The following is a 16,591-nucleotide window of genomic DNA, read 5'->3' as shown; positions in this document are numbered from 1 at the left end:
AAACTGTTTTTCAGCCTTTTTAAAGGCATGTTTAGCCCATTTTTAAGATGCAGTTCTGCAGGAGTTAAATAATAAGTAATAAGTAATAAGTAAATAAGTATAATCTGGACCAAATAGGGATACTAAATAATAAAGGAAAACAAGCATTTTATAGCAAATATGGGTCTTTGCATTTCTGGTGTGTTAAGTGTAATAAATTTTATGCCTACAACATTTGAAATTATTTTGAAATTGTAGTTCTATTAGAATTTTTTCCTCTAGGTAATAGAGGTAATAATAGATAATAAAGGTAATAAGATAATATCCCCACTTTGCCCCCTATGCCCCACCCTCCCCCCCAAAACACATTCTTGAATAGAATTTTAAGTTTTCAGTTATGTTAAAAATAATATGCTAAATTACTACTGTGTAGTGTGCAGCCTTGCCACTGGGTGGGGTATAACTATCAGACTGAAATGTATTGAGTTCAAGGAGCCAGAATAGCTCCAGAGAAGAAAGGATGCTGATTTGACTTCTGGAATGCTGTAGTAATACCAGCTCTGTGGCTCAGACCTAACTGTAAAGAGCGTGTTGCGCACGTGGCTGTGCATGCACCACTTCATTGTGCACTACAAAATCCATCCTTTCTTTAGACAATTCTTCCTGTAGCATGCTACTGGATACGTTATTCAAACAGGATGCACTTCCTGCATGTTTAAGAAGCACAGTTTGTTTTCAGTTTAATACAAGTGTTGAACAAGGAGTGATTAGCTGACTTTCCCTCTTCCTTCAGGAATATCACTTAAAAATTGCATGATGTGTGATGAGTTGGAGATTCTGAACAGGGAGATTGAAAGGTTATTACAGAGCAGCAGCGTGGAAGAAGGCACTTTTAACTCAGACTGTCTTCAGCCATCAGGGACTGACTCCTTGGATGTAATCACTGATTCAGACAATGGAGCAAAATGCATATTAGAGCAGGTATTCAATGACATGAGGTACAGTACTAGGGTCTGTAAGATTAGGTTATTCTGCTCTTTTTTGCATATTTTTTTTCCTCCTTTTTCTCCTTGAGTGGGAGTGGTTGGCACAGGTGAAGAATGTATATAATCTGTATAATCCTCTCCAGAGAAAGTGCAGAGGTGGGAAATGCTGATGTAGACTTATCTATATAGTCATTTTTTTCAAAATTTCCATTCCCACAGTCATTCAAATTGAGATTTACTGTTTATGAAATAAGTGATCCACTGATGACAGATCACACCTAGGGTGGGGTCGGTCTTTTTCCTGCTCCCTGTATTTGGGACAGTGATGTGGCAATAGAGAATACCTAGAGATTATCATTGTTTAGAAAGTAAGAAGTGTTTCTAGACAGCAGATTATTACCAAAATCTGTTTTTAATGCTTCAAAACATTGATAAATGTTTCAGTGATTTCCTACACCTAGTATGGCAGGTCCCATGCATCTTTAATTGCAGAACCCTGACACACACAGTCTGTGTCCATTATTACTGTTCTTTTGTCTCCACCTAATTTACCAATTCAAAAGTGACTTTTCTTATCCCATTAATATCCCAAATTCTTTTTCCAGTGTTGTGCTAATGGGGCAGACTTTTGGGGGTTTTCCTGCTGATTTTCAGCCTTGTGCTCAAAAGCAAGCAGTCAGGATTCATGTTTGTTTGCTATTTCACATGTGAATTGGGACCCCGGTCCAAATAGTTTGTCTTGTTCAGGTACTTTAAATAAGTGCCTTGATCCTGAAATGTTTCCCAAGGGTTGATTTTTTTATTTTATTTTTTTTTGGGGGGGGGGGGGAGGTTTCAGATACTAATGTCATCATCTGTTCTTGAAATAAAGCTTTTGAAATGCTCTGTATTGCAAGCCCTTCTTAGTGAAAGGGACAGTGACAGGGAATATTCCTTAATTCAGATACTCAGCTGTGTTTTTTTATCCCACCATATAAAACCAGTGAGTAGCCGCTTAAATTTAAGTCCTCAAAGCTGTGTATGTCTTCTGTGATGAAATTTAGTACAGACTGGTAGGCCTTCCCTTCTGTAAGCCTGGATATGCCAATGTAGTTTAAAAGCATTTCTGCATTTTCATTGTGCAATACATGCTTACTAAATTTCATTCAGAATGCTTTTAAATACTGGAAATGGAATAGATTTGCTGAATACAGCTTGTTGCTGTTACGGAAGTCTTAATGGATTCACAGTGAATCGATGAGATGACACTTGTATTTTGAACTTGTTTGAAAGGTCTAAACTGTTGGTAAGTGGTGGAGGTGGTATTTTTTTACTTTCACTTTTCGTTCCTGTTTCAGTGTCTTTCTGAAAACAGAAAACTGTCAAAAGGGCAAAATAACAGAAATTGGTTTATAACGTAGTGGATACAAAACAATTCCAACCTTAAGTATACAGTGGTAAGATAAGCTCATAAATACATTGGTGTCTTATTTTGTCTCCTTTTTTTCCAGGTGTCAGCAGGAAAAGGACTATTTTCATTATTTGGTCCTGCTGACAGCTCAAAGATTCAGTCTGGCACTTCTGAATCAGGAAATTCAGCATGTGCTGGAAGGATAATGCTGAATGACTCTGATCCTTTGCTGCCCTCCTCTGGCTCTCCTTTTCATTCGTCTCAAAAGGGAGAAACCGTTCAAACCTCTAATGCTGTGTCAGGTAAAGATATAGAGGGCATTGAATACACTTACTTTTTATATTTTATGTGGAATTTAAGTCTCAAATTGGATTACCTTTGCCTGTAGCTTTTAGCATTTCTTCATCTTCAAGGTAAACAAAGGTGTAAATTTTAAATATTTCATACTCTGCTCTTCCATTGCAGCCTTTTTCTTATGTGAATACAATTTTAGTGTTGCCCTTAAAAACGAAACAAATATAGTTAATGTTTGTTTTGGAGAATTTAATGGAATTTCCTATTGGATTGAAACAATGTCAGCTCTTTAATTTTAAGCCTGTAGTACTGTAGTAATTTTTGATCCTAACTGAAATGTTCAAATTTGATCTGGAATCAAAATGATGTTCTGGAATCTGCTGTCTTTACAGCTATATGTATAGTATGTCACTGAAATGACTTTAAGTTGCAATTTAAGTTCCTTTTTTTAAATACCAGTTTTGTTTTTTTTTTTTACAATTCTCTAGCTTAATTGTTTGCTTAGCATTGATAGTTACATTTATTTTAACACTTTGTTAAATGTAATGATAGAAAATAGGAATTACATTGTAGAGGGATCATGTGTGATACAGCAGAACAGTGATGCAGCTGATGCAATATGTGAAACAAGGAGGCATTTATCACCAGGGTACACTGCAATATTTGGAAGCAGATTGAAAAGCTTGCTAAAAAACGCCTCTGAAAGGTGTAGCTGTAATATATATATAGCTTTGATTCTTTCAGCAACCGCTGTTATTTAGGAATTCTGTTACCGTCTCCATTTGGCTAACCTGTATAATTCTTGTGCCAGGAAGATGCATATAATCACCCCAAAAACATGCGTGGGGGAGAGCTAGTTTTTTTTTCTTAATTGTCTTTGAAAGTACTGTTTGTTTTTTCCACTTAATTGTGATATACTTACTGCTGCATATTATAGTCTCACTTAAGCAATGTGATTGTAATGACAGCAAAACATAGTTTCTGAATTCTAGGAGAGCATGCAACTCATTTAAAACACTGCGCTGCAGAGTAGTACTAACTTTTATACCTGTTTGAACCAGATGACTACTGAATACTTGAAGTGCAGCCTAAGATTCTGTATTTATTTCAGTCATTTACTTAAGTCTTCTCAGATAAGACAGTCCCCTAGTATGCTGGGAGAGACTTCTGAGGAAAACAGAGGTCCTGGTTGTCAGCATAGACTTCTCTTCCTGTGGCTCCATCTGTCATAGTTGAATGATATTTTTTGGGGGTGTCATTCTGGTAGAATGACACACAGGCTGAAAACCTTTTTGTAAATAACAGTATCAGGGAGCAGTGTTTCTCAGGTTTCATTCAATTATTTTTTTCCCCAGAGAAATGCTTGAGAAGATACTTATTTTGCTCTATTTTCTATCATTTTTTTCTAGCCAGTAAACCTTGTTAGAGGAGAAATGAGGGGAAAGTGTATTGCTTTTATCCTGAACACCCAACAGAGTTTCTGAAGCAATTTAACAAAACAGCAACTAAACTCTTTAATAAGTAAAATACAGACCTAGTAAAACAGTTATTTCAATAAGGATGGTTCTTTTTTTCCTCCTGTTTGGACACTTAGTCAAAGAATAATCAGTTTTGGATTCTAAACAGCGATAGCTTAGAAATTCTGTAAGCTGGCTGTTTCTACTGTGTGTTTTATCCTACTGCAAGCAATCAGCTCACGTTTCTAGCAGAAAATGTTATTGGTACCAAGTACCAACCTCATCTTTAAAACAGGAAACATGTCTGCACTGTCTTGATAACTCCTTGCTCTGCTGCATGGTCTTGTTCTTCTGGTACTGGTGCATATGTAGTTCCTGTGTTCTCCTGTGGAGTTCAATTGCTACAAGTTTTTTTCCCAGACAAACCCCAGAGAACAGGTTCGTACCATGAAGGAGTTTTTGAGAATTTGAATATTTGTCCATAAAATAGTGTGCAGATGCACCTGTTTTCTGATCTTGTAAGAGGTACAATAGCATACTTCTGCAGTAACTTTTTTGTTCAAATCTATAAAAAAAAAATAAATATATTTTTTTAGCTATTATGAAAGCAACTGAATGAAGTATGTGTTTAGGGTTTAAGCGTACATGCTGTGCACACATTAAACTTGACAAAGTTGATTTTATTGATGATTTAAGATTATCAAAATAAATTGCTTGGCTCTTACTGTTCAAAGAAAAGAAATATCAGAAATGCTAAGGCTCTTGAGTAAAATATGGCAGTATACTGTCTAAACCTGTATATTTAAAGTTTTGTTTTTGAAGGATTTCAGTGAATTTTTGCTGGTATTCAGTGACTTTAGTGGCTTGTAATTAAAGTTAGATATTTTGCTTGCTCTTTACAATAAACTAGTGAGTTTGTCAGAATACTTAATTACTTAGGCTATGAATCTTTTTGAAACTAAGCTTTGTGTATTGTTTGTCTTCAGCATTTCAGGGTGGGGAGAGTGGCGTCTGTACTATGGAACAAGCTGTAAGTTTACAGCCGGCGTCATTGGAATCTGAATCTAATACTGATAACATGGAAAACAGTTCCCCTGGTAAGATTTCTTCTTAAATTCAGTAGAAAAATATGCTTATTTGTCCATCCTGTACTATATGTTTTTAAATAACAAGTTTGTAGCAGTTGGATTATTTTGGCACAGCATTCAGCGATGTGCTTACTTGCCACAGCTGCAATATATATGCACAACAAAGTATTTTATCTGTTTTCAGATAAAATGAGGTGGAGGTGTTTGTATTTATTACCGCAAATAAAATAATACTATGTTGGATAAAAAGTGTAGGAAAAACATCTCTTACCACAAATTCAATAACTATTACCTTGTTTTTAGCATCAGCTTTGGATGAAAAAGGTGAGCAAAGCAATGAGGAGGAACAAAAAACTATCAAACCTACAAGCAAAGAGTTCAGGAAAACCTGGGGTTTTCGAAGGACTACAATTGCCAAGAGAGAAGGTGCAGGAGATATTGATATGGACTCCAGTGAACAACAGCCGCAGCAGCAGCAACAAGGCTTAAACCTCAGGCGTAGTGGGCGACAACCGAAGCGAACAGAAAGAGTGGAAGAATTTCTTACAACAGTAAGACGCAGGGGAAGGAGGAATGCTCCTATTGCTTTGGAAGATTCAAGTGAACCCGCATCCTGTCCAGCCACAGATGCTGAAACTGCTTCAGAAGATAGCGTTGAGAGTGCTTCTGATATGAAACCTGTGACTCGGAGGAGTGTCACTAGGAGTAGTACGGATCAGAAAGGCTCTAAAAGCAGACGCACAAAAGATGAAGAGGAGGAGGAGGAAGAGGAGGAGGAAGAAGAAGATACTTCTGATAGTGACAGCGATGGGTTAACACTAAAGGAACTGCAGAATCGACTAAGAAACAAACGTGTTGAACAGAAGCCTGCTCAACTGACACTGAACGATATACAGACCCGCCTGAGAAAAAGACCTTCTGAGCAAGATCCTACAGAAACAGGTGATGTCCAGCCTGAAAATCAAGTTAAAGCTGAATTACCTGTCAAACAGGAGCCTGAGATTATAGATGGCACCGAGGTTGCAAGTCAAGTTACTGTGTCTGAGGAAAACACTGAAGATCTTCAGGTTCAGAAGGAGATAAAGCCTACTGTTGGAGTAAAAGGGGTTGCGGACGAAGGACTTGAAGAATTGCCCAAAGGAAAACCAGAATCTGAGATTTATGACCCCAATGCACTGTATTGTATCTGTCGTCAGCCTCATAACAACAGGTAGGCAAGATTTTCAACTTAAAGTGCAATGCGAGTAGCTGGAGTTCTGTGATTGGAGAAAATAACCCAAATTCCATAGCTTACTTCTTGGGTATATGCAAATGAGCTTTTGGGTTCATTGGAAGATTTGGGGGGTGGTTTATAAGAAATATTTAGGAGGGAGTCAACTAATGAAAACAAATGAACAATGAAGCAAAACTATACTGATACCGTAGCATGGCAAAGATCTGTGTTAAAATACTTGTCAAACTTTAATTGGCATATTATTTCCTTATGTTTTACTGTTCCCTGGTTCTTTTCAGGTTTATGATTTGCTGCGATAGATGTGAAGAATGGTTTCACGGTGACTGTGTGGGTATCTCCGAGGCTCGAGGGCGGCTGTTGGAGAGGAATGGTGAGGACTACATCTGTCCAAACTGCACCATTCTCCAGGTGCAGGATGAGCCTATTTCTGAAACAGAGCCGCAGGAAGATAAAGGAAGTCAAATAAATGTGGATGGTACAGAATTCACAAGCATCGGAACAGTTGAACAAAAGTCTGTTGAGGACCAAGGGATCAAGGGTAGGATTGAAAAAGCTTCAAATCCAAGTGGGAAGAAAAAACTCAAGATATTTCAACCTGTAAGTATTGTAATTGTTCATTGTTGTTCATATTCCTCAGAGTACATTGAGGCAGTGACTTAGGTTGTATAGCAGTAAATCTGATTTTTCTTTATAGAGCTAAATACAAAGCTGAACAACCCTCTAAGTATTACTGTTCAGTATAAATTCATCTATAGATTATCATTGTGGGAACTAACTAAGAGTGTTTTGAAGTAGGCGATTTAAAAGTTTTGTGTAGGTGTAAGGAAATGTCATACTATGTGCTGTATGGTATTCTGATTTTTTAAGAATATTTTTAGAAATCAAATTATGTGGTGGTCTTTTTTATGGAAAAAAGCAGAATTTTGAACTGGCTTATTCTATCTTTAAAATCTCAAATACTTTTGGATATCTTCCAACGAGGGTGAAAGATTTTACTTAACATTGCCAAGCATCTCTCTTAGAATTAATACCAACTGTGCTAATAGCGACCTTTGTACTTCCAGTTAATCTTTGAAGTTCTGATATTTTCAGTCCTGATGCTGCTTCAAGTTGTTAGTATGTAGGGAATTGTTTTATACTGCCTTTTGGAAGAGTAATAAAATGTGTATTTCAAATTATTGCAGATGCTGGCACAAAATATAAAATAAGCATAAATTTTGTAATAGTAAGTTCCATGCCCAGTTCAAAATACAGGCAAAGAAGCTTCTTCAACTCAACGCACACAAATTTAAAAACTTTGTGCTGCAGTCATACTCCTTATATTGCTGAAGCTACTGTAGTAATGACGTTTTTCTTTGCTCTTCAAGGTATATTGAGAGGAACACGTAATATTATTTGTTGTCAGAATGCTACAGCTGTTCATATTTTTCTGTATTAATATGTTCTTTGATGCTTAATCTTTGAATTTTGACATCATATCCAGACTAAATCTAAAGTTAGATTATATCTGGATTATCTTTGGAGAAATCTTCCTGTTGTATAAACATCTACAATAAGTTTATGGGGAAAAAACAGTTTAAAAATCAGAACTGCTGATATCAGCACAATGAGCTTAATGTATAGATCAGAGCAGTGTGAGCTTAACGTATAAATATTTACTATTTTAGGATAAATGTGGGGGAAACACTTTCTCCAAAAAGTTTTTAATAAGTTTTGTTGTCATCTGAGTAAATTAGGAGTGACGGCTGAGTTACCTGAAGTTTGGGTGCTTCCTAGGGCACACGAACTCATACTTCTTTCTTAAGCTTCACAATTAAGTGTATACATGATGCAAAGGTATTCTAAAGCATTATCTTCAGTTTCATGTGAAAAATCCCAAACTGTGTTTTTTTCAGATCACAGAAATTAACACTGTCTTACTGACTTCTGAAGAAAAAATAACCTATATAGAAATTAGCTTTTTTCTGAAAATATTGCTGAAATACTCATTTTGATAATGACAAATTGCAGTTTGTGGATAGGGGAGAGACTGCCTAGAGCTCCAGCAGTTTTGAGTATTAGGTCAATTGCGTAACATAGTTACATAACATATTTGAGTAATCTAGAAGACTGAACAAGTGATGCTAAAGGCATAATACATAGAAGGTGGTGTGTTGGAACTTAGAGTTCTTAAGTATTTCTAGACTTTGAGCTGATGTACTCTGGCTTTTAAGGAATGTTTTATGATTTAAATCTTAAAATTGAAGATTAACTCACTGCTTAGTATATAACATTTCAAGATAAATTGGGAGCAATGGTGAAGCAGAGGAAAATACAGACTCTGTATGTGAATTTCTCAATGTGTAAAAAGTATTAGGCAATGGCAAAATTATGTAGGAGAATGGTTGTGTTTGTCAGCTGCAGGCTGGTTATATTAACATTAGTAAGCCTCTTGAGCGAGAATTACCTGTACAGCCCAGGCAGAGTGCCTCCCTCTGCATGTGTGCCTGGTGGAGGACAGCTGCTGGTGGTATAGAAGCAAAATGTGTTTTAGAAACCTTGCTCTTGAGAAAACCAGCTCTGTGTAATTAAGGTTTCTCACACAGCATTGAGGATCAGCAAAAAGCTTTTGTGTGCTTATGGGATCTGAAAATCAACCTCCATTAGTTTGTTGTGAGAACAGTCACTTGAAAATACAACTCAGTCTGAAAACACTGTTGCCAGAGTAAAATTCTTGTATTTGTGTGGGTTGTTTGTGGTGTCTCAAGAACAAACTGCAATTGTGCAAGTCACTGATAGTCATAGCTGTGGTCTGCACGTATGGTATGTAAGTTCTTCTTGTTTGAAAGGTATTTTTCTATCACTTCCTTTTTGAAGTTTGAACTTGCTCTGCTTCAATCTGTAGGTGATTGAAACTCCTGGTGCATCAAAGTGCATTGGTCCTGGCTGTTTTAATGTGGCTCAGCCTGATTCTGTGTACTGCAGCAATGACTGCATTCTCAAGCATGCTGCAGCCACCATGAAGTTTCTAAGTGCAGGCAAAGATTCAAAAACAAAACCTAAAGAGAAGGTCAAATCCAAATCTGAAAAACCCAGCATGCCAAAATCTCAGCTGCAGGTAAGCTTATATTCATTATCTGAAACAGTTGTGCTGAAGCACAGTGGCTTATTTCTGTGCTCTCCTATTTGAGACAGACAAAATTGCAAAGTCCTGCATTGAAGAGCTTTCTTACTAGTTCTCTTGCCTCTTATCGTGGAAAGAGCATTGTTCTGACAAAATGTTCTCCTGTCACTTTGTTGAAATTTTAATAGTAGAACCTAGCTAGAGATGATTTCTTGAAAGGACCTTCTAGACAATACCATGCTTTTTTTTTAAAAAAAAAAAAAGTTAAATATAAGCAGTACAATATCTTACTTTATGGATTATTTTTCCTTTTTTTATTTAATTCCAAATTACTAGGTTTGGGGCAATAATTTGGAAACATTGTGAATCATAAGCCAACATGTTACTGTATTATATCTGTGTTTTGGAAAGTAAAAAGATGAAATTAGAGCCTCTTTTCCCTTTTGAAACAACTACAGGATGACTGGTAGTTTTTCAAACAAAAATTGAGAGAAAACAGTTGTTTTGAGGTTTTAATTTTTTAACCATTCTCTGCTTCTGAAGGTACAATGTGTTATGTTTTGCTTTAAAAGCTAGAATGTGAAAATGCTTAATTTCAAGTGGAGTTTACTATACATATAGGTAAACAAATTTATTTTATCTGTTTGCAAAAATACATTATATGTGAGCATTAGTAATTAAGATTCTTCTAATCACTACAGACAGGTACTAAACCTCTTTCAAACCAGAAGAGACCATATCCTGAGAAAAGAGAGATGACTGTGAAGAAGGTTTTGACATCTACCAAGACTGAGGCAAACACTCAACCTTATGCTAAAGAGCCAGCAGTAGAAAACATCACACCTTCCTGGGCAAGCGATCATAATTACAATGCTGTAAAGCCTGAAAAGACTGCTGCCATTTCATCTTCACTGTTGTTCAAATGTATGTATCGCATAGGGATATTCCTGAATAATCACTTACATTTTCTTTGAATACCCATCCATTCTTGGCTCTGCAAGACTAGGGAGTTTAGGATATTTTTATTTTTGCTAAATATGGTACAAAACGTCTTTTCTCCACCTTCAAAGATTCACACACACAGATGCACGTAAATGGGAAACACGTGTTGAAGTTTCATTTGTATCATATGACAGTTGTATGATTAAGAGCCTGTCAGTCTACCCAGCTGATCTGTGGATGCAAACTTCATGATTAAGCTTTAAATTTTTCCCATAAAGACAATAACTGTGTATGATGTGGAAAAGGTAAGTATTGTTACGTTTGTGTGAAGTTTAAAAAAAGGTTGCACAGTGGTGCACCTTGAATCAGCAATTGAGTGTACGAATTTGAACTGTATTTTTGTGATTTAGATTTGGCACCTTTCTCTCAGGTCTTGCATTTTCATTGCTAGTGCCGAGAATGAAATCTTCGACGTGGTGTCCAACAATTCTTTACACCTCTGCAAACAGCTTTTAACTGTCAAGCATACTCCAGCTCTTCCTGCTGCTTTTCTTCCTTACATGAAATAATTTAAGGACCATTCTTTAATTTTAAGTTTGGGGGGAGGCAGTACTTTTTTTTTCCTTTCTATTTATATGATCATACTTCACACATTATCCACACACGCAAGAACACATCTTAAGTGGGTATTAGGCAGAAATATTGCCTTGCATATTTTTGCAGGTTTTGAATAGCATCCTTGTAACACACACAAAGGTAAGTAAATACTGCTTTGTATCCTGAACAAGTCTTTCTGATAATGACGTGTTTGACTCCAGCTAAGTATTTTGTGACACGGTGATGAAACGTCAAATGAAATCTTACATTTCACGTTTACAAAACACATGACCTAGTATGTTCTCACTCAAAGATGAATGAGTTCAGAATTTCAGATCGCCCAGATTTCTTAGCCACACTTGAGCCAATTTTACTTCTAGAAATAAACAGTTACTAAACACTAGTAACTGATAAATTCATAGATTATACTTATCATTAAGATTAGACTTTCTAGGTGTGTTTTTAAGATAGGTGGTGATCCCTCAGTGTTTATATTGCTCAATTTACTACTCTAGCATATACCATACTTACACTAGACCTGTTCTAATTTATTTACCCAAATGAAAAGTTTAAAGGGTTATAAATTCCCTGCATTGTTTTGTTTTATTGGTTACGTAGGCCCTATGCCTCTTTCTATAATGAACTCTTAAAACACATTTTTATAACTTTGCATTTAAAACTTTTTTCTAAAAAAAACTGTAGCTTTATCATTGGAAACTGTAGCATTTTAAATGCATCGAACTAGTGAGGGAGAGAGATCTAAACGAAACTACAAGGGCTTATTTTGCATGTGAAATTTTTATCACGCTTTCTATATATAATTACAAATGTCAATGTAACTGTATCACTTAAAATGCTCTTATTGCTATAGCTTATTTTCCTTGGAGACAGGAGTACAGGATTTGAGGAAAAGACATCGGTGGGGGTTTTAATTTTTAAAGGGTTCTTAAATTTTACAACATGGAAGTTGCACAGATTTAAGCAATTTTAATAGAAAACTGGACTGCCTTAACTAAATTGTTAAATTAGTGCAAAAATCTGTGTGTATGCTAGACTTCAGTAATTAATAGAAAACAACCTAGTTCGTGTGATGAAGATCTCATACCAAATGCAAGGAAGGACTTCAGATTGCTGTTATTAAGGTAAGCTGCACTGATATGTGGGGACTCTGTACCACACTACTAAATTACCAAGTAAATTATGTATGTATTTGGGTAAAAAGGTTTTCCTGCCTTATTGATTGGACAGGTGTGGTCTATAATAATCTTCCTGAGAAGCTGCTATTGCATCTTCTTTAAGAGTATTCTGTAAGATCTATTTAACAAACTTTTATTTGTTATTCAAGACATAGAAGTTACAGCATTATGGAAACTGGGGGAGTCATCTCACTTCAAGTATCTAAAAGCCACAACTCCAAAACTCCAAGGTAGTTGTAAAAGAGAAATGCCTTCGGTGGGTGAAACAATTTATTTTAGATAGTAATCTTGTAACAGCGCCTTCCTGCTCAGAATTGCTTATTTCTGAGCATTGATTATGTAAGATATTAAGCTGTCTAGTTCAGACATCTTTGGTGTCTAAGCTCACTCAGTGGACTGAAGCTCACTTAGAGGAGGCTAAGGGTGGGATTCTTCCATACATAGTATTTCTAAATATGGACTCTGTTCCCAGAACTTAAAGCCATGCTCTGCAAATCCTTATTTATGTGACCTCAGTGCGCACAAGGCCCTTTAGGAGTTAAGTGAACTTAACATGATTTGCCAAATTACTCTGGAATACTTTTTCCATTAGTCAGTATATCATGTTTCAGGCACGCATTTATTTTATACATCTACTGTGTACTTGTCAGATACAATGTTGTTCTTACATATGACAGCTTTAAATTGGAGAAGGAAGAAAGTCACCTCACTTCTAAAATTGTTCTTGGTGGCGAGGGCATATAGCAGGTATATTTAAATACACACCTGACCACCAAGCCCCCTTTTTTTCCCCATCCACTCTGTTTTACATTCAAAAAAAAAAAAGAGATGCAAGTATTGTGCAGTTAATAGCACATTTCTGTGTCAAAGGCTGATTGCAGTGTCTTTAACAAAAGAAATACTTGAAAGACATCTGGATCCAAATCCTACCCCACATCTCCAGGAAACATGAATTGTTTTTTTTCTCTCAATTTTTAGAAGAAGGTAGAATACTTAATATTTAAGTTGAGCAGTCAAGTCTTACAGACCACTCTTAGTGTCTACCTTATCTTGCAAAAGATTGTTAGAGAGGGAATTGCATCTCACATTTCAAATGTGGTGGGAATGCGTGTCAATTTCCGATAGCTTTTTTATAATACTAAAAAACATTCTGAAGGAGTTGGAAAACTTTCTCTTTCTGCTGTAATTAGAACTAACCAGAAGAAAAGGCTTTGGCAAGCTATTGAGTGATTTTTGCAAAGCAGAGCACAGTGCTGGCAGATTGGGAAATGCCATTGAAGAATAGTAAGTTTCTCGGCTGCTATATACAAAGAGTGGGATGCACATACACAAGGCATTGGTTTACAGAAGCATTGCATGCAATTTTTTTCTAAATTCTGCATTAAATTTCTGCAGGGAAAAAATTCCACTAGCAGTTCAAAAAACTTTCAAACGAAAGCTCTTCATGTGGGTAAGGGAATGCTTCAAACATTCACCTTTTCCCTTGTAAAAATAAGTGGTTGGACCGCTTGTTGATGGAAAGGTTTGTGTGTGTGAAGCAGTTGAGTTCAGGTTTTCTGGTTGATAGAAAAACACTTGGAAGAAACTTTCTATGTTTTTCAGTTTTCAGCTGTCAAATAGAAGGCAGCAGCAAATACATCACCAGTTTAAGATAGAAAATTAATCCAGAAGGAGAGGAAGATGATAGGAGCTTGCTTTACCACAGTTTTTAAACTAGCCAGTCATAAGCACAAAGCATTCATGTTTGTGCTTGAAATCTGTTTGAAATTCAGCAGGCTTATCCTGTTAGACTTAAATAATCAGCTGACTATTAACTCAGGTGTTAAAGGAATGTAAACATCTTAAATACCTGTGTTTATTGGTAAAACTAGCTAAGTGCACGGGAGAGTAAACAGGTTTTATTAGGTAAACACATCTGTTTTTTTTCTTATTGTTGTTGTGGTAGAACTGGTTGAGTAAAAAACTTTTCGTTGCCACAAACTTCTGTTTACTTAAACAGTTAAGCAGTATGGGCTTATAGCCATCTATCGTCTGATTTTGTACTAGTATTTGATAACACTGTTAATGAGTGGGACTTTAAGGGGAAGCGTTCCATTAAGAAGATAAAAGTACAGTATTTGCGGTGCTCCCCGGTTTACAGCAGTGGATTAGGGAGAGACAGCTTAATGCTGCCACCTACTGGAAGTGAGGAGGTGCGGTTTGGAGAGCCCTACCTCTGGTGATAACAGTCTTGGGTTTTGTTATGCCCTTTCAGTTTTCTTCATTTGTTGTGCAGTTCAGCTTTTCTATGTCTAAGACCTTTTGATAATCTGAATGATGTTTTCTTGTATAATTAATGATCCCACATTCAAATGGCACCCAGACTGCTTTGTTCGTGTATACCTTCAACAAAATACAAAGACTTAAGCATGGCAGTGCAGTCAGACTAGGAGCCCATAATCAGAAAATGTGATGTGCATACAAAAATGATAGGATTATAGCATACGTAATTCATGTATTTTTCCTTCTGTGATTTTTATAATACAGTACCAAGACAGGAAAGAAAGAATGTATGTGACTAGAAAGAGTACAGGGGGAAAATGTAGTATACTCAAGACCAGAGGAACTATGGCTCAGGAGGTAGAAGGCTGTAAATACCACTGTGGAAAGGAAAAAGTAAGGCCATTTCTGCACACAGACTGGTGCCAGTTTAATGCTTACCTTCAGACAAGTTTGTACTGGCTTAAGTTGTGACTCCTCAGTTTAGCAAGTGCGAGTGGTTAAACTTGTATTGGTTCAGCTGAACTATTACAAAAGTATTTTACTTGAACTGAGGAGCTGTTCTTAAGTCATGAGCGAGTTTGATTGCAAGGACTGACTGTTGTTAAGCTTGATGCTTCTATTTCAGTGGGAACGCTCCCCGTAGGATAACTTAGCGCATGCTAAGTTCCAAATTACTACAACTAAACGATTTCTGGTACCTGAAATAACACTTTGAAAGCCAAGGTGTCTTTGCTTAATGCTGTATCTATTCTATGATGTAGACCCATTCTAAGAAGCATTAATTATTGAATGGTACCAAGGGAATAAAAAAGGACTCTTAATTTTATGTTAGTAGTGATTTTCTGGTACTCCAGGTTGCTGTGTAGGTGGTCTAGGCTTAACCCTTTATAACTAGGAGTTTTTTAGAAAGGCTGCTGAGGGACCAAGTAATGATCAGAATATTTGAGATGAATCTGCCAGAACTGAGAAATTGATGTTGGAGTTGGCTTTGGAAAGATCACAGAACAGCAGTAGCTGTTGTACCACTGCTCCAGTACCGAACTTGCATCTGGCGGGGGCTGTGCTGGCAGAGCGGCTGCTGGCTGATCTGAACCCTGCCTACAGAGTGAGGCAGACCAGTAGCAGCTGCTGAAGCCAGCATCCCCTGGGACTCAGCCTGTAAAAAGGAGCAGTGGCATCCCTGGGGAGCGATTCTCAACTCCTGCCTGTGAACTGCTGGAGCTCCCCTTCTCAGCTCTACCAGGTATGTTACGTCTGTCCTGTGGCTGTGTGCCACGTGAAGATTTTTGCCGTGTATCCTAAGTTAGGAAGGCTGGTCCCTGTTGCTGGCATGTTTCCTCTTGTGCCTTTCAAGCATCTGGCACCCCTGTGGTGCTTGGAGGACAGAAAGCCAGCAGGCTTGCCATCGTGGATACTTGGTTTCAGAGTGAGGAACTGTTACAGAAAAGAAGGGTTGGGGATGGGGAAAAAACCTGGTACAACTTACAGATGCACTATGAGTATTAGGGTGGTGTACCTCTTGTCACTAAAACGGAAAGTGATGAAAGTTTGATTAAAAAAAACCTCACCACCCTCTACCGCTGTTTTGCTTTCTTTTACTAATACTACTTTAGCTCTTTGAAATTAATTGACGGCATAGCCAGTGAAAAAGGTCTTCCCATGGTAGTCCCCAAATAAAAGGCTTTTTTTGAGGCGATCTCTTGCACTTTGGAGTCAAGTTTTGCTGCTGATCTTGGTGCTGGTGGTTCATTGTGTTTGATCTGTACCGAACGTGGAACCTGAAGATGGCCTATCCCTGCAAGGAGTGATGTTACCAATCTGTAAATGGTTCTTGAAAATACGGAGCCCTCTTCTTTACAGCGGACGGTGCCTCTCTTTCCCTGAGGAGTGGCATAGTTGAAGTTGTAGTCATCTAATGTGGATAAGATGAAATGACATTGATTCATATAGATTAAAACAAAGCTTTGCATGGCTAAACTACAGATTTGCATGAGCACAGCTACAGTGTTGGCTCAAATGCCAACAAATCACCACTACAGAAGAGACCCTTGTCTTGAAAGTTT

At 37.1% G+C, this 16,591-nt stretch overlaps 1 protein-coding gene across 1 annotated transcript in view; it reads left to right on the top strand.

Moving 5' to 3' along the window:
- Nucleotides 1-16,591, top strand: part of LOC137865616 (death-inducer obliterator 1-like) — a 56,633-nt gene that overhangs the window by 15,512 nt on the left and 24,530 nt on the right. The window contains exons 5-11 of the mRNA XM_068700807.1: nucleotides 773-960; nucleotides 2,456-2,657; nucleotides 5,093-5,203; nucleotides 5,498-6,404; nucleotides 6,707-7,025; nucleotides 9,313-9,525; nucleotides 10,233-10,455. Of these exons, the coding sequence (XP_068556908.1) occupies nucleotides 793-960; nucleotides 2,456-2,657; nucleotides 5,093-5,203; nucleotides 5,498-6,404; nucleotides 6,707-7,025; nucleotides 9,313-9,525; nucleotides 10,233-10,455 (2,143 nt within the window). The 5' untranslated portion in view covers nucleotides 773-792. The remainder of the gene's footprint in view (nucleotides 1-772; nucleotides 961-2,455; nucleotides 2,658-5,092; nucleotides 5,204-5,497; nucleotides 6,405-6,706; nucleotides 7,026-9,312; nucleotides 9,526-10,232; nucleotides 10,456-16,591) is intronic.

This window comes from Anas acuta, chromosome 16 (genome assembly GCF_963932015.1).
Source record: "Anas acuta chromosome 16, bAnaAcu1.1, whole genome shotgun sequence".
Lineage (NCBI taxonomy): Eukaryota > Metazoa > Chordata > Aves > Anseriformes > Anatidae > Anas > Anas acuta.
This window is presented reverse-complemented; position numbering and strand designations above follow the sequence as displayed.